The following is a 23,159-nucleotide window of genomic DNA, read 5'->3' as shown; positions in this document are numbered from 1 at the left end:
ACCTCGACGAATGGCTGTTGTGAGACGATCGTGAAGTAAGATAGGACGCTACATCCTGCGTGGAGCTAGCCTCTTGGAGTTAGCACATTTGTCGTCGTGTTCACTCCTCTTGCTTTCCCGGTCCTGCATACCTCGCTTGCTCGACAATTACATACGGCTACGTTTGTCTACTATCATGGACATTGTCAAAGAGTGAGAGTGGAGGTGAACAACGATACAGCATCTACACATGGAACTAAATGTATACATAAAAGTATCTGTTTAGAAAAACTTACTGCTTACTACTACTACTGCTATGCTCATTCGTATCGTCATATATATGTGCGCATGTGTGTCTCGTTTCTGACCCGCCTCGTGAGGAACACGACTCAGTAAGCACTGACAGACACCGACTTATTCTCTCCTCGTCCGTCTCTGCTGCCACGCAAAAGACCCACCAGGGTCTCGGCGGCCTCGTCTCTCCTCTTGAGATCTTCGGCGATGCGCTGATGTCTAGCAGCGGCGGTGCGCTCGGCATACCTGCTCGCTTTGCCCTCGCGCACGAATTGCATCGAGTGGATCATGAAGCTCATGCCATCGTGATCTGATCCCCATTCGCGTGAGCGCAGATGATGCTGGGTGGTCGCTGCGTACTTGCTCAAGGGAGGCGCCAGGAGCACGGTAATGTGCAAGTCTGCATCGTCGGCGGGCCGGAGAGGGATCTCGGGCTTCGCAGAAATCAGAGCGCCGACTGGAGCAAAGGTAGACTCGCCATCTTCGGCGAAGAGATCGACAATGTCAGCATTGTAGTCGCCAAAGTCACCACGGAGCCAGCCAGAGTGGACAGCGGCGGCTACGACATCCGAGTCGTCGGTGTAAATCTCGGTGCCCCATACGGCTCGCGTCTTGCAAATCTCTTCTAGACCACCGGCGACGGCAAATTGCTCGTCTTGTGGGGTGGTGATCGCCTTGAGATAGCCGCGCGGCACTCTGATCGTGAATGTGCAATTCTCCTTGTCCTCGAAGAATGGTATGGGTCTCATCTGACTCTTGAAGTGTAGCTTTGTATCCAACGGAGTCGAATCCCTCGGAGGCAGACCGAGCCTGGTCTTGTAGAGTTCGTAGCCGAGATGCTTGCGTGGCCTCTGCGAAATATTCGATAGAACAGCTTGATTCGAAACAGTAATCTCGGCTCGTGGAGGTGATGGCATGGGCTTTGGAGTGTGGTGATGATGGTGTGGAGGGACGTGGGCGTGTACGGCGTGGTGATGATGGTGGTGGTGGTGAGCTGCCGCTGTGGGGGCGCTGGGATTCGCGGGGAAACGTATCGTGTTGAAGGGACTCGGTGCACTCAAGCTTTGCTCCTCGGGACGGTGATGATGGTGATGATGATGCGCGTGATGGTGGTGGTGATGGGGTGGGTGGTTCGTCTTGGCTCGTTTGTTCTGATGCTGAGTGGGTGTCGAGTCGTTTCTTGCCTCGTCAGCATCCACCTTGTCGACATCATTTCTCGGCTTGCGGCTTCGCTTGTTGCTTCGTGAATGGTTCGACGCGACTTCGTTGTCGGTGCCCACATGCTCGTTGGGATCTACCAACATAGCGGGGCTCATGCGGGAAGGAGTGGCCATGCCATTGGTGGACATTGCAGCGGTCGGAGTGCTGCTGATGTGTCCCAAACCGAGGCCGGGGAACATGCGACCAAACTCGTTCTTTATGCCCGGGTCGGCTGTTGGCCCGATGTGGCGAGGCTGGGCCCCTTGCACGGCTTGCGGCAAGGGCGAGGAGCGACCATTCTTGCGAGCCATCTCGGCGCTGACGTCCAGCAGCGCGCGATGGTGAAGACCACCAGGGCCCTCTTCTCGGCGTGCGTGCTGATCGTGAGGATGACTCTCGTACATGTGGTGTGGATACTGTGATGAAGGCGGTGGCCTGGAAGCCGGATCGTATCGCCCCGCATCGGCAGGTGGTGGAGTGTGTCGGTAAACAGGCCGTCCGAATATCATCTCGGCACGTGGTGCACGATAATCCAGCTCTTCTCGGGACCCGTTCTGCGCGTGCGGGGGTGAACGACGGTTTCCATATTGGTTGAAAGATTGTCTGTATTGGCCAGCGTGTTGATCCTCTCGAAGCGCGGCAGCGTAATTGTCGCGTGTATGGTCTTGCGCGTTGGCACCAGGAGGAGGTCGAGCAGCCTGGGATGGGTGAGGACTCATGCGCGCTTGATGGCCTGAGTGGCCGTTCGCGAGATGCTCATGCTGGGGGCCGGGTCGCTCAGAGGAATGAGACAGAGGAGGCAGTGGAGGCGGTGGCGGCGGGTGGTGACTGGCAGGATTGGCGAATCTTTCGTGCTGTTCGGTGTATGACCTGAACGAAGGTTGGTAATGGCTGCGCTCGTAGAAGTCCTGTCTTCGTTGCGCCTCGGCCTCTGCCTGGGACTGTTGCGTCGGCTGACTGTTCGGCCGCGGCGGGGGATGAGCAGGATTGTGTGCCATCTCTTCACCCTGGACTGACGAGGGAGACGACTGATAGGGGCGGAAACCAGCCACGCTGGGCTGGGCGAATGGTGGTGGAGGGTGAGGATGTTGGTGTGAGGGCGCAGACTGGGACTGAGAGTGATCCGATGATGTACGACCTGGCGGCACGGTTGGGGGCCGGGGATCGGATCGGGGCGCGTAAGATGTAGTCGGACTCGGCGGTCTCCCGTATTGTGCATGTTCCATGCGTGTACTGGCTGAGCGTGCGCGTTGCGGCGATGGCGGGTGGATGGGTCTGATAGTGGGCGATGGCGCTGTCGCGTTGGTGCGCGGAGAATGATTGCCGTGTCTGCCGCTGTCTCCTCCGATCAGAGAAGATATAGACATGGACGGTCCGGATCTCGACGCGTAAGGAGGCATGTCGCGTGACGCAGTGAAGGGCGACGCAGATGGAGGGGGCCGCGGTGCAGGCACAGGAAAGGAAGAGGAGTTGGGGTTGGCTGATGTCGGCGAGGGTGGCGGCATGGTGCGCGACGCGAAAGACGGCGGCGGAGGTGGTGGCGGGGGCAGAGGGTCAAGGGGACCTGTTGATGACTTGTCAGAGATTGTAATGATGATTGATGATTGATGATGAAAAGTGCCTTGGGCCGTGATGGTGATGATGTCTTTTCTTTCTTACCTGCAGCAAAACGAGGTGGGCTCCCGGCGCCGCCTACGGAGCGACGCCGGGCGGATTCATAGGGATATGACATCTGACTCGGCGCATTCGATGGGGCCGAGTGAGCCGAATGGGCAGATTGCGGATGGGTAGACGACGAGGATGATGCTGTAGCTTGGTGTTGCGAAGCTGCTGCTGCTGCCTGTTGCTGCTGTTGCTGTTGCTGCTGTTGCTGTTTCTGATGATGACTTGGCGGAGCTACTAAGGTAAAATCCCGGGGTCAGCCCTATTTACAGTATGCGGTACCTCTCGTACATGACTTTTCTGTGTTTTTTCTAAGCGCGAATTTAGCTCCACAGCGGGTGGCAGATCCGAGGCGGATGCACGGTTCGCGTGGGACTCCCGAACCCTTGGTGCTGATGTGGCTTGTGCTTCGCTTCCATGACACAGAAAGCAGAAGGAGGAAAGTAAAAAAAACAATGTCTGTGCGATTTGGAAGAATGTTGCAGCAGCGCAATGCAGGGGAACAGCTGTACAGCAGGGGGAGCAGCAAGAGGAGGGCAGGACAGGGTTTGGGTAAGGTACAGAAACCATGTAGACCTCTCGTGTCATTTTTCTCTCGTTTCGAAACAAAGTCCGTGTCAGATTCTCAGTGCCCCAAATCTGTATCGTGCATGAGCGAGTCGAAGCCTTCACAGCTCCCTGTACCGACAATGGTGCACGCCACGCCGTCTGCAGATCATAGAGGCCTGAGGCTGAAAGTCGCCATTGACACATCTTGGGAGATCGGGCTCTTTTCCTTTCCCTTACTCCAACACGGCGCATGTTTCGTGACAAAAGAAGTCACATCTTTGTGATACCAAACCTGCCCCCTCAGCTGCTCGAGGCACGTGCTGTGTAGTCTTGCAAGGGTCAAAGGAAATATTCGTCGAGCGTACCTGATGATTGTGAACCCCAAGTCCTTTCCGCATGCCCATAAGAGTCGGGGCCAGCACCCGGACCATAACTGCTCCTTCTGCTGTGTGTCGAGGGCATGAAAGGGTCCCGATTGTGGAAAGGGTCGGTATATGGCAGGTGGACCGGCGGCTGGGCTGTGGGAGGACGATTGTACTGTGTAAAGGCAGGCGGCGGCTGTGACTGCTGTTGTGCTTGTTGGTGGTGGTTGGCAGCGGTGAGGTGGGCTACAGATCTATCCTCGTAACGTGTTTGGTCATATCGATCCATGGTGTTGTGCCTTCTCGACTCGGCGTCGAGAAACGGATAGGGAGAAAGAGGAAGAAGTCGCGAGAGGCTCCGGACAGAGTGGACAGAGTGGACAGAGTGGACAGAGTGGACAGCGGAAGGGCTAGGAGGGTGTCCGTGTGTGCACTGGCACTGTTGTCTTCTAACTGCTGCTGCTACTGCTGCTGCTGGCGCTGGTCCCGTGCGCCCAGTGCTTCAAAGAGAGCTTTGGACGAGCTGCATGTCACGCATATGCTGTTCGAGAGCTGGAGGCAAGGGCAAGGGCAGTCTTCCTGCTATGTTCGTTTTGTGACATTCGCTGGGTTAGTGCAGGACGACATGCAGAGAGAACAGGGGATATGGCACGAACGGACAAGAGAACAAGACAGGACCAGACAAGAAACAAGAGAACTGGGGGAAGGCAGGCTAAAGGGCGCGTCCCAGTCTGCATCCAGATTGGGTCTAGCGGTGCTGGCACATCTGCTCTCTAGTCTGCTCTCTAGTCCCCAGCTGGTCCCTGGAAAAGCTGGAAAAGCTCAGAAGCACGGTGAAGTCAAATCTTGGGTTCCACTAAATTTTCCACTTTCCACATGTTCGCGTCATCGGGAAACGATCATCGGTTGTACTGTACCTTATCGCCGCCGACCGACATTCGCATCAGCTCTCTACATCCGTGACAGCTTCGCAGTGCTTGTGTGCTGTGCTCACCGCGTTGAGGGGTTCAACAAGGTAAGATACTCGATACTCGATACTCGATACTCACGCTGACGCTTCCCTCTGGTGAGCCGAACTATCGAGGGGATCGTGCGACACTTGCCCGCATCTTGTGCCTCATCCTCTATACAGTACTCCTCTCGAGGCAGAGCAGCTCTGACCAAAAGGTACCCGCTCAACGCGTACCTGTGTACCTTGCTCTTGTGCCTCTCGTAATCATCCTGATTACGGTACCGTTACGCACCCTGTAAGGTACGGGGCTGTAGGTACCGCTTACGGGCCAGTACCCGAGTGCCTTGTTTCGGCTTAGCTTCACAGCTTCGAAGCCGCCCCTTACTCGACCTTCGAGGTTGCCTTGAAAGGTCATCTATCTCCCGTCACTCGAGATACTGACTGTACAGTACCTTTGTACAAAATATCCGTATCTGCTTGCCGCAACAGCAGTATAACGGTGTATCTTGATTGTTTCTCACCTTGTCTGCTGACGCTGTTAGCTGCACTGCAAACACAGCATATCAATATCAATCTAGCATTTAAATTAATCGCTCCACTTCTGTCAAATTCCACCACGAACATCTATTGTTTGCTCTGCCGTCGTGCTGTCGTGTAGGTCCGCCTCGTAGTGCTTGCGCACTTCACCAAGTACAACAGGCGACTTCCCTGCCGACCCGATGCTGCCGTTGCCTGGCGCCCCTGGTTCTTCCCTTTCTCTATACCGCGCTCGCTTGTCTGCCCTGTTCGAGGGTGCCGATGCCAGAGTCTGTATCGCCTTCTGGCTTTTTGGTACTTTCTCCCTTCCGACCCTCCCTTGCTTCTCACCACGACCGGACACTGTTCAGCTGATGCGCATGCGTACTCAGGCCTCATCAACAATGTTCTTTACGTGATCATTCTCTCTGCTGCACTAGATCTTGTCGGCCCCCACATACCAAAGTCGGCCGTGTTGCTCTTCGATGTCATCCCTTCTTTCCTTGTAAAACTCACCGCGCCATATTACATTCACAATGTCTCGTATAGCCTGCGCGTCCTGGCCTTTGTCGCCCTCTCCACAAGCGGCATGCTGCTCATCGCCCTCACGCCCAGTTCAATCGCGGACGGTCACAAGACCACGACCCCACCCGGCACAACTGAGATCTTGGTGAAAATGTCGGGTGTCGTATTGGCTTCCCTGAGCTCCGGTGGTGGTGAGCTTAGCTTTCTTGGATTGACACATTACTACGGCTCGTTCAGTCTTGCGTCATGGGGCAGCGGAACCGGTGGCGCTGGGTTGATAGGTGCTGGCGCATACGTGCTCGCTACAACCACGATAGGGTTGAGCGTGAGGACAAGTCTTCTGGCTTTCTCCTTCCTCCCCATAATCATGCTGCTCAGCTTCTTCGCTGTGCTCCCACGAGAGCCTCTGAGAACAGCGCTGCGAAAAAAGGGAGGCTACCAGAACGTACCCGAAATCGACGACGGAGAAGCCGAGACAAGTGACGGTGCTAGTCTCTTGAGTCACAGTCCACACAATGCGCACGTATCCACGTCTGCGCGACATGGCAAATCATCTCCCTGGACAGCTGTCAAGTCCAAGCTACTGCGAGCTCGTTGTCTCTTTTTCCCTTAGTAAGTCGTGATCGTGTGTGCCCGATTTGATGACCGCCGCTGAACCTGGATTGCAAAGCATGCTGCCTTTGCTGCTAGTCTACATTGCCGAGTACACAATCAACCAAGGTGTCGCGCCGACTCTCCTTTTCCCTCTAAAAGAAACACCCTTTTCCGAGTTTCGCGCGTTCTACCCCACCTACAGCGCGCTCTATCAGCTCGGTGTCTTCATTTCACGCTCTTCGCTGCCGTTCTTGCGCATCAAGTCCCTCTATGTTCCTACTCTACTTCAGTGTCTGAACCTGGCTGCCCTGACACTACATGCCGCGTATCCGTTCATACCCAACGTTTATATCATCTTCATAATCACGTTTTGGGAAGGTCTGCTCGGAGGTATTGTGTATGTGAGCACTTTCAGACGAATTGGCGAGGAGATCAGAGAAGAAGACCGAGAGTTCAGCCTGGGTGCGACCAGCGTCAGCGACTCGGCTGGTATATGTATTGCTGGATTCATCGGCATGGGTTTGGAGACGGGTCTTTGCTCTTGGCAGGTCTCTCATGGGCGCGACTTTTGTCAGAAGCTTTGAGTGGTCTTGTGTACAGATTCCTTTTGTTTCGAGTCAAGCTACATTCGCGATGGTGCATCTTCAGCTGGCGAGCGAGCTTTTGTCTTTTTCTTTTAGTTCTCTATATTTATCTATATATCTGTTCTGTCCGTCGACATGCCTATCTGCGGCTACACAAATGTGACCCCGTCCACTTGACTTAAGGTACCTGTGTATGCGAAAGGCAAAGCTGAGTCTGTGTCATTAGACCCTGAAATCTTGTCGCTTTTTGCTGGCTCATGCTTCACCGTCTCGGAGCCTTGGCATCTCCAGCCGGCAGATATTCGGCATCACACTAGAGCGCTAAGCGAAGGGTGGGATTTTCCAGTCCCCGACTTTTGAACGCACAAAGACTTCTTTGCCAGTCCGCGACCTTTTGACGACAAAGCCAACTCGACCCTTTCCAGGTGAACAAGTCAACGTGAGTCGCCAGTCTTGTTGGAGAAATACAGAAAGAGTGGACAGATAGAGAAAACACACACTCGCTTCTTCCGGGGTTATTCGAAAAGTGTCAGCATGGCCAACGAGCAATTCGCAAGCGCACTTCTCTTCAGGCACGCGAGAATCAACAACATCAAGAGACTGAAAGGGCGACCAGCAATTGCATCCATGCGGCATCATCGACTCTCGGCTCAAGAGGCCTGTTGTCTTTCTGCTTCTGAAAGGAACCATCTCTGGAAATATTCTCCCTTCAATTTTCCCTTGACCTGAAGCAGAAGCACACGCTGACATCCTTCCAAACAGTAACTTTCACCACACGACAATATGGGTATCTCTCGTGACTCGCGTCACAAGCGCAGCGCCACCGGTGCTAAGCGCGCATACTATCGCAAGAAGAGGTATGCATAAACCGACTGCTTCTGGTAGACTTGTCTGACAAGAACATCAGAGCTTTCGAGAAGGGCCGCCAGCCCGCCAACACCCGTATTGGCTCCAAGCGTATCCATCTCGTCCGTACCCGTGGTGGTAACCGCAAGTTCCGCGCTCTCCGTCTCGACTCCGGCAACTTCTCCTGGGGATCTGAGGGCATTGCCCGCAAGGTCCGCGTCATTGCTGTCGCTTTCCACCCCTCCAACAACGAGCTCGTCCGTACCAACACCTTGACCAAGGCCGCCGTCGTCCAGGTCGATGCTGCTCCTTTCCGTCAGTGGTACGAGGCCCACTACGGCGCCAACATTGGCCGCCGCAGACAAAAGGATGCCGCCGCCACCACCGAGGAGAAGAAGAGCAAGTCCGTCGAGAAGAAACACGCCGGCCGCAACGCCAAGGTCGAGTCTGCTCTCGAGAGACAATTCGAGGCCGGTCGTCTTTACGCCGTCATTGCCTCCCGTCCTGGCCAGTCCGGCCGTGTCGACGGTTACATCCTCGAGGGTGAGGAGCTCGCTTTCTACCAGCGTGCCATCCGCAAGTAAGCGTACATTTTCTCTTTGCTGAGAATATGTTGCTGCTGCTTGTGGTTGACTGGAGATGCGGAGCAAATGCATGTTATTGAAAAATGTTCCGTGCATGGTGGAGGGAATGGTGTTCCATGGCTTGGCGTCTATGTTGCTTATGACCGCAAGCGCTTCTGTTACGAATTTTTTTCCCATCTTCTCTCCTGGGCAGAAGGAAGAGGGAAAGGAAAAGGAAAAACGAAGCAGGGCTTGTTACAAAAAGAAGGTCCTATTCAAAATTTCAAAAGACTCGCACCAAAATGCCATTCCAGTGCTCTCGCTGTTCTGCCCAACTGATGATCCTGTCGACTTTGTTTTCCGTCTGAGTGTATATCCTATGAATGTGAACATGAAACATGTGTTGCCGTCTATGAACCTGGACTACCACACAATACTGTGATCGTCACCTGCAGGCAGCCAACTCGTCTACTGAATATTCATGACCTTGATGGCGCTACCTACACCTCGGGTGATCCATTCCCCACCTCCGGATTACTCTTACCCGACGTGACATGTATGCTACAAAGGTCAGCAACCACACAACCTTAACCTTTGAGCATCACACATGACAGAAGGACAAGGTTACCCAGACGAAGCAAAGACCATGCCAGCCTCAGGGATCAAAACTCGCATTCTCATCATTTCGGACACGCATAGTCGTCCTTTGCAGAATGATTATCCTCATGATCCGCCACGGGCGTTTAGGGAGCCGCTGCCTGATGCTGATGTCTTGATACATTGTGGGTGAGTCGTGCTTTTCGCATTTCTTTTCTTGTGGTTTATGTCTTCGATTCACTTTCTCTTCTCTTTGCTTGTTGTTAACGATGATTGGAGGGTGCGAGCGGATGGATGGATACCTGATCATGAACTGGTATCTTCATCTCGTTTCATCTTGAAGGCGACCTGGGTATACTAGGTATCTTGCGAATCAATTTTCTTCTCCTTGATCATCATCATCTTTTCATATTCCCAACATACTTCCTTGTTACATGACGAAAGACATGTTTGTATCATTTTCTTTCCTATTCGCTTATATCGTGCTGGTACGGCGGTCCATCATGCCAACCCTGCCACATCAAGAGCCAGAAGAACAAGAGGACTAAAAGATGTGTGAACATAGAGACATGACAATGACGGGTTCTGTTCCAGACTACAACGCCACTCTAGATGTTCTCCGCGCCTCCTCGGCACCCTTGAAACTAGTGATAGCAGGTAATCATGATCTTTCACTCGAGGAAAAATGGATGTCCAATCATCGCGAGAAAGACTGGCGATTTGTCGCCATGGAGGAGGAGAATGACCCTTTAGACAAGAAAGCTAGCGTTTCCAAGGCAGAAAGGCAAGTACGCAGGGATTGTAAAAGCGTATACCAAGAGGCTAGAGACTTTTGGACGAAAGAGGGCGGAGTGGCACGAAAAGAAGGAGTTGTGTTTCTCGACGAAGGGAGTCATACTTTTAGACTCGATAATGGAGCATTATTGCGCGTGAGTCCATTCTCCACCATCGTCATCCTTTGTCATTCCCTAAGACCACAGCAGATCTACGCATCCCCCTACACCCCCGACTTCCAAGATTGGGGGTTTGCCTACCCGGTCAAAACCCACGACAGCTTCAACTCACACACACACTCCTTCGATAAAACGACGAACATCTGTCAAAACCCGATTCCATCCTTTTCTGCATCTTCAACAGAAGAATCAGAACGAAATGTCGACGTAGTCATCACCCACGGACCTCCGTACAAACAATTAGACCTCACAGCTACTGGCTTGAACGTAGGATGTCCTCACCTCCTGCACGCGATCAGCCGAGCAAAGCCTCTGATCCACTGTTTCGGGCATATTCACGAAGGCTACGGCGCCAGACTCGTCGAGTGGGCCAACAATGACAGCGCAAAGGCTTCCGACAGCAAGAACGACACAACAAGCACCACTGTAGACACGTACATGACCGAAACCTGGCGCACAGCCATCACTCCCAGTACCCACGGCGACTCCAAAAGCAGCGGCGCACAAGTCTCTTTTCCGCCGGAGACTGACATCGCCAGAGACCGCAGCGTCAGACTCGATCTATCGTCATTGACCACCGTCACAACATCGTCTCAACCACAGTCCGCTGCTCAGGCACTGATGGATGTCGACGACGAGTTCGTGGAAGAGACGCAGGACGAAGCGAAAGCGGTGGAGTTGAAGAGAGGCAGGAACACGCTGTTTGTCAATGCGAGTATTGTCGATTTGGGGTATAAAGCTGTGAATGCACCGTTCTTGATCGAGGCTGAGTTGCAGGGGGCGGTGTGATCCAATTTTTTTCCTTTTTCTTACTTTCTCATCTTATCTTTAACTGAAAGAAATGGGATCGTATCACTAAGCAACAGGAGGCTCAGCCCCATGTGGTTATTCTCTTATGCAGATAATCCATGTAAACGCACCAAGAAAAAAGAGAACACCCCTAATATAAATCATCCTGGTCAAAAGAGTCGAAGAATCCAAACCAGAGCTCCTCGCTTCACCCACCGTCCCTACATTCGCTACCTACGGTCCAGTCACTACCGCATCAACATCCTTCCAACCCCAGTCCCTCTCATCTGAGGAAACAAATAGAAAAAACGAAGAGAAGAGATGAGAAGAGTAGAAACATAAAACAAGAACCCCTGCCATTCCCCGTCCTCTCTATACTCATAAAATGCACACCATCAAAGCATGGTGTATTCACCATCACAATTACCAAGTCAATCCAACCTCCTAAGTCTCGAAAATTCCGTCATACTCTACTTCACTAGGTATTTATCGATAAGTCCTAACGGTAATATAAAGGTAGGTATCATCTATTAAGGCAGCAGGCAGCAGGCAGTAAGCAGTAAACAATCAACTGTAGCTCTATATTGATTTCGGTAACTATCCTGCGCCGCCTTCATGGATTTTCGTTATCGTCGCTGGGGTGTATTGTTAGACTCTGCGTGAGTGATTTCGAAGATCACTTTATCACCGGGAGGCCCTTCATGCTCATCAATCTCATCAATCTCACCTTTTCTCGCCAGTGAAAAGTGGAGCACGACCAATCGAATATAAACAATCGAACGAACCAACCAAGCAAGCAGTAGACCACTCGAATAAATCAAGCGTACAGTAAATTAGGTAGTCAGTCGAGTGGACCACACCACGCGGTGGCCGCCAGCGAAGCAGAAAGGACAGGGTCGCCCAACCGACACCAGATACCTGACATCAACTGTTAACTATCAACCAACCGATCAAGCCATCTGTCATGGTCTGTTCTCTTCTTGCGGACTATATCTTGCAGATTGGGTGCCTGTAGACTATTTTGGCGCTTCATGGAATTGCCTAGGCAAGGTAAGTGGAGAAACCGGGGAGGAGAGGACATCTCGAGCTGAAGAGGCAGGCTCCACGCAGTGGCGCTGTCCGCGCAGGACGACTACAGCCCCTAGGTTTTGACACAAGGTATATAATGCTGCTCTGATATCGGCTAGGATATGGCACCATCGTTCCGTGCTTTACTCGTGAGCTAGTTCAGTGCTTCCGAGGCGAGAAAGGCACGAGAGAGATGAATGGAGGACATTCTGTTGCTGAGGCTATATAAAGAGCCCTCTGAGACTGGCTTACAGAGCTTGAATAATAAAAGCAGAAAGAAAGGAGAAAAAGGGTATCTCGATACAATGCATGCAAGGAAATTCAAGAGAGAGAGACATATGTGTATGTGACGGTAACGAAAAAATCACGCGACCGAGGCAGATCTCCCGCCTAAACTTAAGAAACTCAGCCTCTTCTTTAGGCTCATCCGTCGACTGCGCGTGCTGGGTTTCCGAGCCACAGCACCGCCGCCGTTGGCGTCCATGTGCTCGCTGTCGTCGATGGCGACCGAGTCGCCGCCTGCGGTGTTCAGTCGGCTGTCTGTTCCTCTTCCGCCTTCGCCGTTGTATCTAACACCGTTCGCGGAACTGGCCCCGGCACCGGGTACAGCAGCCATTGCGGCGGCTTCTTGTTCTGGGGTGGGATCCAGCCATGCGGGCGACTTATTCGTCCAGTCTGCTTTGGGGTACATGGTGATCAACTCGAGGGCGAAAGCGGACGCGAAGAATGTCTGTAGTTGGGATTTCGCTGTCGAGGCACGGATGTGGATCCAGGGAGAAGAGATTGCTGTCTCCAGAGCGCGGGCGTGGTCTTCGAGGGCAACGCTGAGTGCGCGTCTGAGCAATGTGTCCTCAGACATCATGTCGCCGTTAGTTATAGTGGACGTGGGCGAGTGAGGTGTCGTTCTTCCGTCCAAGGTGATGCCGTCGGACATTGTTGAGTCTGGTGGCGGCACGGCGAGGAGTCGGTGGTACCCTGCTACGCTGCCTGTCACATCTGGATTCACAGACGATCTGATGATGTCGACAAGATTATCGACTTCGCTGGCGCCCTTGTTCGAGACGCGCTCAGTAGCTACACTCAGAATCTGTGTCTTTCGTTGTGTGCGGTCAATAGCGGCTTGGAGTGGGCTCAGCGTGAGTCTCTTCTCGCTGATGATCCGACTGTAAGAGAGCAAAGTCGGTAGCGCATCTGCCGTCGTGAAGATCTTCTTCTCTACCAGCTGATCGGTGATGCTGACGGTCGGTATATTTTGTCTATCTGTAATGGCAAACACCCGCGGCTTCGCTGTTAAGCAGTGCTCTCTGTACTGAGAAGAAACACCCGATTGTCGACTGATCGGATGGAGATGGTCCTTGTAGACTGTGACCGGAATGACCTTGATAGCTGGCTCTCCAGTTTGCGAACTCGGATGTGAGTATTCAGGACTCAGATTTGTGGCAAGTGGGAATTGCACATGCAATGTTTGACAAAACGTCTTGCGATCGCAATCGGCAGGCCCCTCGAAGATATGTTGCTTGCCACGCAGAAGAGGAGGAAACGATGCATGATCGTTGAAAGAGACATAAAAGTAGCGCGGGCTGAACGGTGCGCCCTTGCCCAAAGTACGATACGCTTTACTCTGTCTGCCTGCGACGTCTGCAAGACCTGCAACGTCCCATACAGCTTTGTAAGCGTCCGAAAGTCTCTGTAAGACATCGAGCACACTATCCCAACAATAGCCCTTCTCGTAGTAGGTAATCATTTGGTTGTATAACCTGGTCTTGCGTGACTGTAGAGGCTCTTCAGGATAGTCAATACCTGGAAGAACCAGCTGCGGAAGTGTTTGTCGGCCGTATGTGTCGTTCTGTTCGAGCGCATCGATATGCATCTGAACGGCACATGCGGCACTTGCATAACAACGAGTAAGCGTGTGGAAATGACTGATCTCGTGGAGTCGACGAATGTAGGCTTCGTCCTTGCCACTCGAACTGAGGAAGTCTGTGAGGTAGTATAGCTGGATTAGCTGAGAGCCAGGGTCTTGCGCTGTTCTGAGCTCTCCAAGCACAGCAAGCAGCTTCTCAACCTCTCCAAGCATTCTGGAGACTGCAATATACAAGGGCTGCTCTGCAGTGTCATCGAGTATCTTGAAGTAACCTCTCACCTGATGCAAGAAGTCTGCCGTGTAAACCTTACCCAGCGGGATGTCTCGCTGAGCGATCTGGTCAAAGACGTCAAAGAAAGCTCCCTGCACCATGTCGAGATTCTCGCTCAATTGCCATTCGCTTATGATCATAGAGCGCAGCATATCTAGTCCGACTGATCGGAGTGCTGCATGCAACCCCATACACAGCCTAACGACCGATGGAAGCATTTTGGCAGTCAGTCCCACCTGGAAGCCGCCCATTTTTCTCATAGGGAAAATGACTCTTTCAAACTCGGGATCTGCATCCCAACCAATATCTTCCCAGCTATAGCGGAGGAGCAGAGCAGCTGTCTCTCTAATATCACCTGCAATGGCCCATATGGCCTTGCTGGTCTGTTCAGAGAAGTTCTCCATGGACACGGTCTTGTCCAGGGAAAGCTCGATGAGCGTATTGAACCAGCATTGCCACAGATCGTAATTGAAAGACATGACATCTGCCTCTCCTGCTGTGTCTGCCGCAGGTAGGAGGTTAGCTTTCATGACGTCGAAGAGCCACTGTAGCATCGTCACTGCCATCTTAGCGTGTGATATGTATAGACTGAGCCACTGTACAGGAAAAGATCTGCCTGCATGAATTGAATGGAGCACCTGCAGAGTCCTCTGAATGAAAGCTTCCAGGGCATCGTCGTTGTCTTGACCCATCACATAATCACGTATATTTCCCAATGGCGGTCCCGTTTGGAAAAGTGCTGTCAACAGCGTTGCTATCTCTAGCAGCACAGCCTCTGGAGGCGGAACATCCACTTCTAGAGGGTTGAATGGATATGTATCAGGAAAAAGTGGCGTAAACGTCTGCTTTGATTTCGGCTTCGAGAGCGATCGGTTCTCATCCGCCTTTTGCAAAGGCCCTGACAGCAGATGATATGTCTCGAACAACTTGACGACGTAGTGAAGCGACAGCGGTCCTGCGTCCGCATATTGAGATGCGAGAATCGAACAGCAAAGCCGTATGCCGTCGATCTGGTGATCAGTGATCGGGTCAGAGACAACCCAGTAAGGCTCGAGCCATTCGCTTGTCTTGAGCAAGACTTTTGGTCGCATTTCTTGAGCCTTGAACATCTCCAACAAAGACAACTCTTTGACCAATATCAATCTATGAATGCGGAGTGAGTCCTTCTTCATCGCAGAGGCGGTCATCATCTCGTCGACGAATTCCAATATCTCATCGGGAGTTGCTACGGGAAGCAACTCAGGAAGCCACGAGCCCAATTTCTGCATAAGTATGACTTGAGTAGGATGCAGCTCTTTTCTCGGATTGCGCATCAGATTCAAGACCGCACTCTGAACGGGCGTCAAAGGGATCCCGACTATCCGAGGACCATCATCGTGATGATTGGTGATGTATTTGATGATTTGTCCGGAGACTTTTAGAGCCCTTCGTAGCTCCCGTGCTTGCTCGATTTCGTATGGACGAGCCAAAAAAGCACGAAACGCTCTTGTCACCGACTTGAGGGAGTTCCGCAGTGGTTCACGTTCGGTAACATATTCTTGGAGGATGTCTTTTGTGCCAGGGAATCGTCGATCGCTCGTAAAGTGAAGGACGTGGATCAGACACGAGAATGCTCGCTCTGCGTAAACCTCTCCAATGACGTTCCCAGCACCATCAGTCAAGCCGTAAACAGCGTCGAAGATCCGGTCCAACGCAGCCAAGATAGGCTTGAAGAACCTAACAATCTCGGTGTCATGCACAAGCTTGAAGCCTTCGAGGACCTCCATGAGTCCTTCCAGAGAAGTTCCATCCCAATGAAGAAGTGCAACTATGATGGGTTCTTGAGCATTCACGCTACTTGTGACGGTGACGTGAGTAGCAAGACTTGCCATCATTGACTTGTCTGGGATTGCTATATTTTCCGTGTGCGCAGGTAGTGACTGATAGGCGCCCTTGCCTTTGACTGTGCTCGCTGTGTATTCGCTATAATCCCAGAGGGCTAGCACTTGATTGCCGTGTATACAGGAGTCGGTCACTGTGCTCCACAACGGCAGCCAAGCCAGAGCAAACGGAAAATTGACACCGTCGGCGATGCTCAGGATAACATGAGCATTGCGCATGTCTTGCGTCGGTATTGATAAGCGAATGGTTTGATTCCACATCTCGCCCTTATCTATGGCTGGTGTCCGGAAAGCAGTATGTGGAGGGCGATTGGACGTGGGATAGATTGCATTCTCAATACGTCGTCCCGAGTCGGTTCGGACCTCAAGAGTCACTTGCAGGTTTCTCAGACTCGTGTCAGCGGCGATTGGAACACTGCCAGTCTGGGGATGAAAACATCGAGCGCCGTATGGGAGCAAAGGCTCTCTCAAGGTAAGGTAAATGTCGCTGCGAGGTTGTGAAGGAGTCGAAACAAAGCTCAAGGACTGAGTGCAGTGAGTGTCACGAAGTAGGGCTGGATGACTTCTGATAAGAGATTGCGCGTCACTTTGAGCGAATGCTCTGAGGTATAGCCTGAAGGGACCAATAGTGTCTGCTTTGGTGAAGTGGCCGATTGGACTGCGCACGAGATCTTTGATGACATTATCCCACCCTTCCTCGCCTGGCTTAGGGTCGCTCGTTCCTTCATCGAAGTTACGATCTGATGCCCACAGGTTCAGCAAGACTTCGGTAGATTCCTGTTGGCGAAGTAGTGCCCCTATCTCAAGGACGCTGTGTCCGATTGTACGTCTTGCTCGTTTTGTCGCCGTCGAGGGACGAGTTTGTGTGTCCATGGAGCTGGGTGTTTGTGACCGTGATTTCGGTAAGCTAGAGAAGGCTGACTGGCCAGTTGGTGGTCTCAGCTGGTCCTGTGAGGCTCTACGGCTGCGCTGGCCGCCAAAGAAGAAGCTGCGGCGTCCGTTGTCGTTAGGGGTAGCAATGTCAAGACGTTCATTCTGAGTCGAGGGTGTCGGTGTGGCAACCTCAAACCGACTATCGGTACGAATCGGCTCCTCGCGCTGGAGCAAGCAGACCAGATATAGGCGTATACTAGGATCTGATGCGCTTCCGATATCAGCTTTCGTCAGATCGGTAAACAACGTCCTTGGCAATTGGGCAGGTGTAGGTATGCCGATGCCCTGAGCTTCTATCGGCACCTCGACGGCGAAGACTTCCGACACAGGACGCGGTTTTTCATCCCCAACTTGGCGGCACAGATAGAGATGCAAGACGCCAGGCTCGCCCTGCATGTCTGGAAAATGCTTGATTTCAGCGAGCATGTGAGAAATATGAGACTCGTAAGCCTGTACTGGCGGCGGTCGACTACGCAGGCTCATCATGGCTTGCAATTTCAGCATGTCGGGCATGCTGTCCTGAGCGGTGAGGATACGTCCTTTCTCCTGAGGGCTCCTCACAATCACACCGCCGTCCATCATCTTATTGCCGTCAACAAGATCCCAAACAGTACGCTCACGCAGCTCCGAGAGCTCCTTCTCGGTCAACAAATCGTGAATCAGTTGCTTTCGCGCGCTATTCAAGCGCGTGGCCAAGTCAGATACCCTGTCAAGCAAGTCGTAGTCATGCTCGAGCACCAAGCCGTGCAGCTTGGTGGAATACCATTCTTTCAGACAGGATGAAATCTCGTCGACCAGAGGTTCCTCGACGGAAAAGTCGGTGGCATCTCCTATCCGCAGGGCTGGCAAGGGCGCTTTCTCCTTGCGCGCATCCGCACTCCTGGGCATGACGTCCACAGCTTCGAGTTGAACATCACCAAAGCTGCGATGGACAAGACGAGTTCTCCGGATGGAGCGAGATCGTGAGACGGAAGCAGAGCGTGTAAAGTCTTGTTCGCCAGGGTCAGGCCGGACTTTGGCCCTTCGCGTAGGCGTTGCTACTGCGTCGCCGTTCACATACGCTTCCTGCAGCCTCGTCTCCTGGCCACCCAACACTTCGCGGATCTCAACATGAGTACGTGGGAAGACGCCCGACGAGGCTCTCGCCTTGAGCGCCTGACCCTTCTCGAGTGTCAGAGCATGCAGTAGCGAGGGTTGAGCCAACAACCATCCGCGACACCACTCCTGTGTAGGCCCTCCTATTTCCGTGATGTACACGTCATCCCCAATTTCCAGAGTCAAGTCGTCCTGGTCGTTTGCTCCGAAGTGATGGGTGCACACGGCGTGAACAATGTTTTTGACTGGTCGCCAGGCCATTTTTTGTGAAATTTATAGTCTTGTATTCATATACGACACAAGACGAGGCCTATAGTGCACATGAATCGACCAAGTCTTGGGTGTTGTATCGTTCAAATTCAATAAAATTGGGAGCTACGCGTCGCGAATGCTTCGCGATGACTCTGATGCGGGAGTCGCGAGACGATTAGTATCCACGGTTCTGACACTAACAGCTCTCTGTCGGTCGAGAACGAGTGACTGGGGTGAGGAGCCGCGAGCGAGAACACCACCGAAGTGAGGCTCAGGCTTCAAATGGATAGTATCGACCGTGTCGATGGCTTCTGAGTCGGAGATATAGTGTAGAGCTCTTTAGATTAATTAAAGCGACGAGATGCAGAAGCTCGGCCCTTTACTACTGAACACACTAATAAACCCGACAGGGGAGCTGGAACACAGGAACCCCTCGAGACGCTATAATATGGTAGAGACCGTACTAGTATTACAGGACTAGTACGATACAAGGTAGTTGATTGCCGGACGGTGCTTTGCACGACTCGCGATAAATGGGGATAAACCGGAGGTCAATCAACGGCTGAGGATCACAGTATCGGTACAAACACACTGATTTACGACAAATGTCCAGGTCCACGTACCTGCCTGCCGTATGAGCGAAGATACACTACCTCACGATCAGCAACTGACCCCAGGATCGATCGAGCAGGTTACTGAACTACGCCATTCTTCTAACTTTTGCCTGTCGCATGTAAACGAATACTCTATCTGACTTTACCTCACAATCCAGTCTTCACATAACACAACAACGTGCAACCTTCGGAGCCCGGCCCACCTGTATTGCCTCCGGACGTTGAGAAAACGACCCGCTCCACATTGGTTCGGTACGGTACTTGTACAGCAACAGCCTCGGGGTCTGTTCGCAAGCTCTTTCTGCAGCCTCACCAGGTTCCTGTAACAGTACCAGCGCCACATTCATTTATGCACACCGTGAAACGATCAGAGGAGAGCCCAGGACTGTCACGACCGTGATGACCGTGGTCCACTCTGAACGCACTAATGGTTCTTCCCTGCGTGTAAGGTATCAATTCAATGGAGTCAAATGCTCCGGGTCAAGTTAAGCCGAGCGTACCTGGCTCGACATGATCCACTCTAGAGTCATTGCGGTACCTTGCCCTGTATGGGTTTGCGGCGGCAGCACACTGCACCTGATCGACCACCAGGTCAGGTAAGGTAAGGTAGGGTAACCCGGGTGCTTTTCTATGACATTGCGTCATGCATATCTTATTCTCCTGCTCTCGATCGTGGACGTCTGTTTTCCTCTGCGCACCCTCATACCACTAAATCACTCCGCAACTTAACCAAGATGTGTACTCCTCGAGAATCAATACCGTTTCGAGATATTTGGGAGCGTCTCCGCATTTCTCGACTGTATTCTTCCGACACTTTCGCTGCATTCCCCTCATTGGGGTTGCTTTTAGAATCAATGTAACATTGCTTTTAGGCATCACCCACCGTATTGCATCATTGCAATCAATCATAACCGCTTCGACTCTTGATATAAAGCCTAGGTAGGATATGGTGATCTGAGGACGTGCTATATTGACGTACATCCCATATAATTCATTGTTCCTACCCAGAAGTAGTATATTGCTCTTAGCACGTCCAAGAAAATGGGCAGGACAAGTATAGTGTTGGGGGTTTCCCTACTTTCATTACAAGCATCCTCGCAGACAGCCATCAGTCTGAGTGGTTCCGATTGGACCTTATCCAATCCAAGCCTCAACATCTCTTGCCCGGCTTCTCTACCATCGCAAGCACATCTTGACCTATACGCCGGCCAAGTCATTGGCGATCCCTACTATGGTCTCAATGACTTCAATCTGCGTTGGATCGCCTTGAACAATTGGACATACACAAGTGCTCCAATCGCCGGGCTCGAGAGGAATGCCTCATCTACTTGGCTTCTGTTCAATGGTCTTGATACCTTTACCAGCATATCTCTCTGTGGTGAACATATAGCCTCGACTTCGAACCAGTTTCGACAGTACTGGTTCGATGTGTCGGCACCAATGGCATCATGCTCCGGGGACCCCATCCTAAGCATCAACTTTGGCAGTGCGCCCAACATCGCCAATGACATTGCGGCGGAACCAGGGCAAGAAACATGGCCTTTTGGAGTGCAGCAGACATACGAGTTCCCGAACCGCTGGTTTATACGAAAGGAGCAGGTCTGTAGCACACATCTTCGTTGCTGTTCGCTGGACTGACGTCTCCTCATTATTAGTCTGACTTTGGCTGGGATTGGTGAGCCTCCTCTGTGGCACACTGTCGAAAATTGACTACGGCAGCTAACTTGTCTTGCGCTCAGGGGCCCAGCCTTCGCACCTGCAGGACCTTGGCAACCAGCCTGGGTAGTGCAGCTAGGATCATCTGCGGTCTATATCAGGAATTCGCTTATTGATGTCTATCGTCGTGGTCAGCTAAATAATCTTCCTCCGGACCAAAGTCAACCATGGATAGTCAATGCCAGCTTAGACTACTTCGGGAGTCCGTTGTCAGATGGAGCATCACTGAGCTATTTCTTGGTAGACTCATCGAATCACAGCATTGCCTCAGGACAGCTGGACTGTGTGAACATAACCGACAGCACTATTACCGGTGTGACTGCAGTTCCTCACGAAGATCTGGAACTCTGGTGGCCAAACAATCTGGGGAGTCAGAATCTCTATAACTTGACCATCCAACTCATTGACCAAAAAGACAAGATCCTTGCTACCGTCAGCAAGCGAATTGGCTTTCGCACGATCGTACTGAATGAATCAGCTATCACCGATGAGCAGCTTTCACAGGGTATTGCTCCTGGCAACAATTGGCATTTCGAGATTAACGGGCATGAATTTTACGCCAAAGGTTCCAATTTGATCCCGCCTGATGCTTTCTGGCCTCGTGTCACAGAGGCTCGCATACGTCAGCTGTTTGATGCAGCCAGGGTAGGGAACCAGAACATGTTACGCGTCTGGGCCTCGGGATCCTATCTACCCGACTTCGTGTACGATGTAGCCGACGAATATGGCATCCTACTCTGGAGCGAGTTCCAATTTGGAGATGCGCTTTATCCTGTGAATGATGAATTCCTGGATAACGTAAGGGAAGAGGCGGCTTACAATGTCAGGAGGGTTAATCATCACCCGAGTTTAGCTTTCTGGGCGGGTGGTAATGAATTGGAAAATCTCGAGCTCGCCCTTGTCTTGAGAAATGCCCCTGAAGAGATTGAACGCTACCTGGCAGAATACGAGGAGCTCTTCCTAAAGATGCTCGTTCCGGTGGTGTTCGGAAACTCGAAATCGATATCCTACGCACCATCAAGCACAAGCAACGGATATATCGAGCTCAACTTCTCGCTGCCGATCCCGATTGTAGAAAGGTACGAGAACCTGACGCCTGGGTCAGTTTATGGCGAAACCGGTATGTCATGAGTTCAAGAGAGTCCGTGTACGTTGAATATCTAATTTGGCGAGCAGATTACTACAACTACGACCCAACCTTTGCCTTCAACTACAGCTCATATCCTATTGGACGGTTTTCCAATGAGTTCGGGTACCACTCGATGCCCTCACTACAAAGTTGGCGCGACGCTATCCCCGAATCTGAGCTCTACTTCAACTCGACATACGTGCAAGGGCATAACCGTCATTATCCACCGGGCGGACTGAATACTACGAACTACCACAACTCATCGCTCGGAATGGGAGAGATGACTAGAGCTGCGCAAGAATGGTACCCGACACCCAACAAGTCAGACAGCGTCGCAAACTTCTCTGCATGGTGCCATACGACGCAAATATTCCAGACAGATTTATATAGGTCCGAGATACAGTTTTACAGGAGAGGCAGTGGTCTGTCAAACCGTCAATTGGGTTCACTGTACTGGCAGCTGGAAGACATCTGGGTGGGGCCTACGTGGGCCGGCATCGAGTATAGTGGACGTTGGAAGATGCTGCACTATGGTGCAAAAGACATTTACCAACCTGTCATCATAGCGCCATTTTACAATGTGACCACTGGAGATTTGGAAGTATATGTTACTTCAGATCTGTGGTCACCAGCCTTCGGATCCGCGAACATCACATTCTACGATTGGACAGGCAAAGAGCTGAACATCAGTGCACCCACAACCATCAGTATCGATGTCGGAGCGATCAACACCACACGAGTACTCCATGAGAACACATTCGACACCTTGAACACTACAGGGTACAACTACTCGAATGTGCTCATGCACATGGAAACAGCACTAAAAGGTCAGCTCCCCAATTCCAACGAGACTCGCACTTTCTACCATGAGAACTGGTGGCATGCCTCGCCTTTATCATCAGCAGCACTGGTAGATCCAGGCCTCGAGCTTTCCTATTCTAATGTTACGAAGAACTTCTCTGTGACAGCCACAAAGGGTGTGGCTGCTTGGGTCTGGCTAGACTATCCAGCAGGCGCTGTGGTGCAGTTCGACAGCAATGGCTTCTGGCTCTTGCCTAGTCACAGTCGAGATATTAGCTACGTGGTGAAGAGCGATAGCACAGGCGGCGACTGGATCGAAGGGGTGACTGTGGAGAGTCTATACAACAACACGTTACCTTGAAGACATGCGTATGAAAGTCGGAAGCATATCCGTCGTATATTCTCACACATACTCTTCTCTTTAAAGAAACAAGACATTGTGTCTCTTCGCAGTAGTGCACAGCGCTAAAGCGCTTCTAATAAGTCTTCGAGGCAATTAGTGATTTCAAAATGCAAAATGCTCGTCGAGGTTACGCCCGCCCAGCAGCCAATTTAAACATGCCTGAAGGCT

General features: G+C 52.0%; 6 protein-coding genes across 7 annotated transcripts; 4 read left to right on the top strand and 2 right to left on the bottom strand.

Annotated features, from left to right (window-relative positions):
• Positions 1-368: 368 nt before the first annotated feature.
• On the bottom strand, positions 369-4,335 carry AAFC00_002021 (uncharacterized protein; the record flags this gene model as incomplete). Of its 2 annotated transcripts, none has more annotated exons than XM_069341290.1 (3): positions 369-3,037; positions 3,133-3,372; positions 4,050-4,335. In XM_069341290.1, 3 exons carry the CDS (start codon positions 4,333-4,335, stop codon positions 369-371), a joined length of 3,195 nt encoding a protein of 1,064 aa, XP_069201361.1. The 2 variants fall into 2 exon arrangements, with proteins under 2 accessions (XP_069201361.1, XP_069201362.1); XM_069341291.1 differs by having other exon boundaries at positions 3,133-3,369.
• A 1,382-nt stretch (positions 4,336-5,717) lies between these two features.
• Positions 5,718-7,217, top strand: AAFC00_002020 (uncharacterized protein; the record flags this gene model as incomplete). The annotated part of the gene is made up of 3 exons (XM_069341289.1): positions 5,718-5,829; positions 5,907-6,651; positions 6,710-7,217. 3 exons carry the CDS (start codon positions 5,718-5,720, stop codon positions 7,215-7,217), a joined length of 1,365 nt encoding a protein of 454 aa, XP_069201360.1.
• A 783-nt stretch (positions 7,218-8,000) lies between these two features.
• On the top strand, positions 8,001-8,647 carry AAFC00_002019 (40S ribosomal protein eS8; the record flags this gene model as incomplete). The annotated part of the gene is made up of 2 exons (XM_069341287.1): positions 8,001-8,074; positions 8,125-8,647. The coding sequence occupies 2 exons, from the start codon at positions 8,001-8,003 to the stop codon at positions 8,645-8,647; spliced, it is 597 nt and encodes a 198-aa protein (XP_069201359.1).
• Positions 8,648-9,272: 625 nt separating this feature from the next.
• AAFC00_002018 (uncharacterized protein) lies at positions 9,273-10,965 on the top strand (the record flags this gene model as incomplete). The annotated part of the gene is made up of 3 exons (XM_069341286.1): positions 9,273-9,412; positions 9,789-10,152; positions 10,207-10,965. The coding sequence occupies 3 exons, from the start codon at positions 9,273-9,275 to the stop codon at positions 10,963-10,965; spliced, it is 1,263 nt and encodes a 420-aa protein (XP_069201358.1).
• Positions 10,966-12,397: 1,432 nt separating this feature from the next.
• Positions 12,398-18,337, bottom strand: AAFC00_002017 (uncharacterized protein; the record flags this gene model as incomplete). Its single annotated transcript, XM_069341285.1, has 1 exon — positions 12,398-18,337. The coding sequence occupies one exon, from the start codon at positions 18,335-18,337 to the stop codon at positions 12,398-12,400; it is 5,940 nt and encodes a 1,979-aa protein (XP_069201357.1).
• A 1,646-nt stretch (positions 18,338-19,983) lies between these two features.
• Positions 19,984-22,949, top strand: AAFC00_002016 (uncharacterized protein; the record flags this gene model as incomplete). Its single annotated transcript, XM_069341284.1, has 4 exons — positions 19,984-20,541; positions 20,598-20,617; positions 20,682-21,778; positions 21,835-22,949. The coding sequence occupies 4 exons, from the start codon at positions 19,984-19,986 to the stop codon at positions 22,947-22,949; spliced, it is 2,790 nt and encodes a 929-aa protein (XP_069201356.1).
• Between the last annotated feature and the right edge of the window lie 210 nt (positions 22,950-23,159).

The sequence above is a fragment of the Neodothiora populina genome (assembly GCF_041146345.1).
Source record: "Neodothiora populina strain CPC 39397 chromosome Unknown canker_contig_14, whole genome shotgun sequence".
NCBI classification, from domain to species: Eukaryota; Fungi; Ascomycota; class Dothideomycetes; order Dothideales; family Dothioraceae; genus Neodothiora; species Neodothiora populina.
Note: the sequence above shows the minus strand (reverse complement) of the source record. Positions and strands in the feature narration are given on the sequence as shown.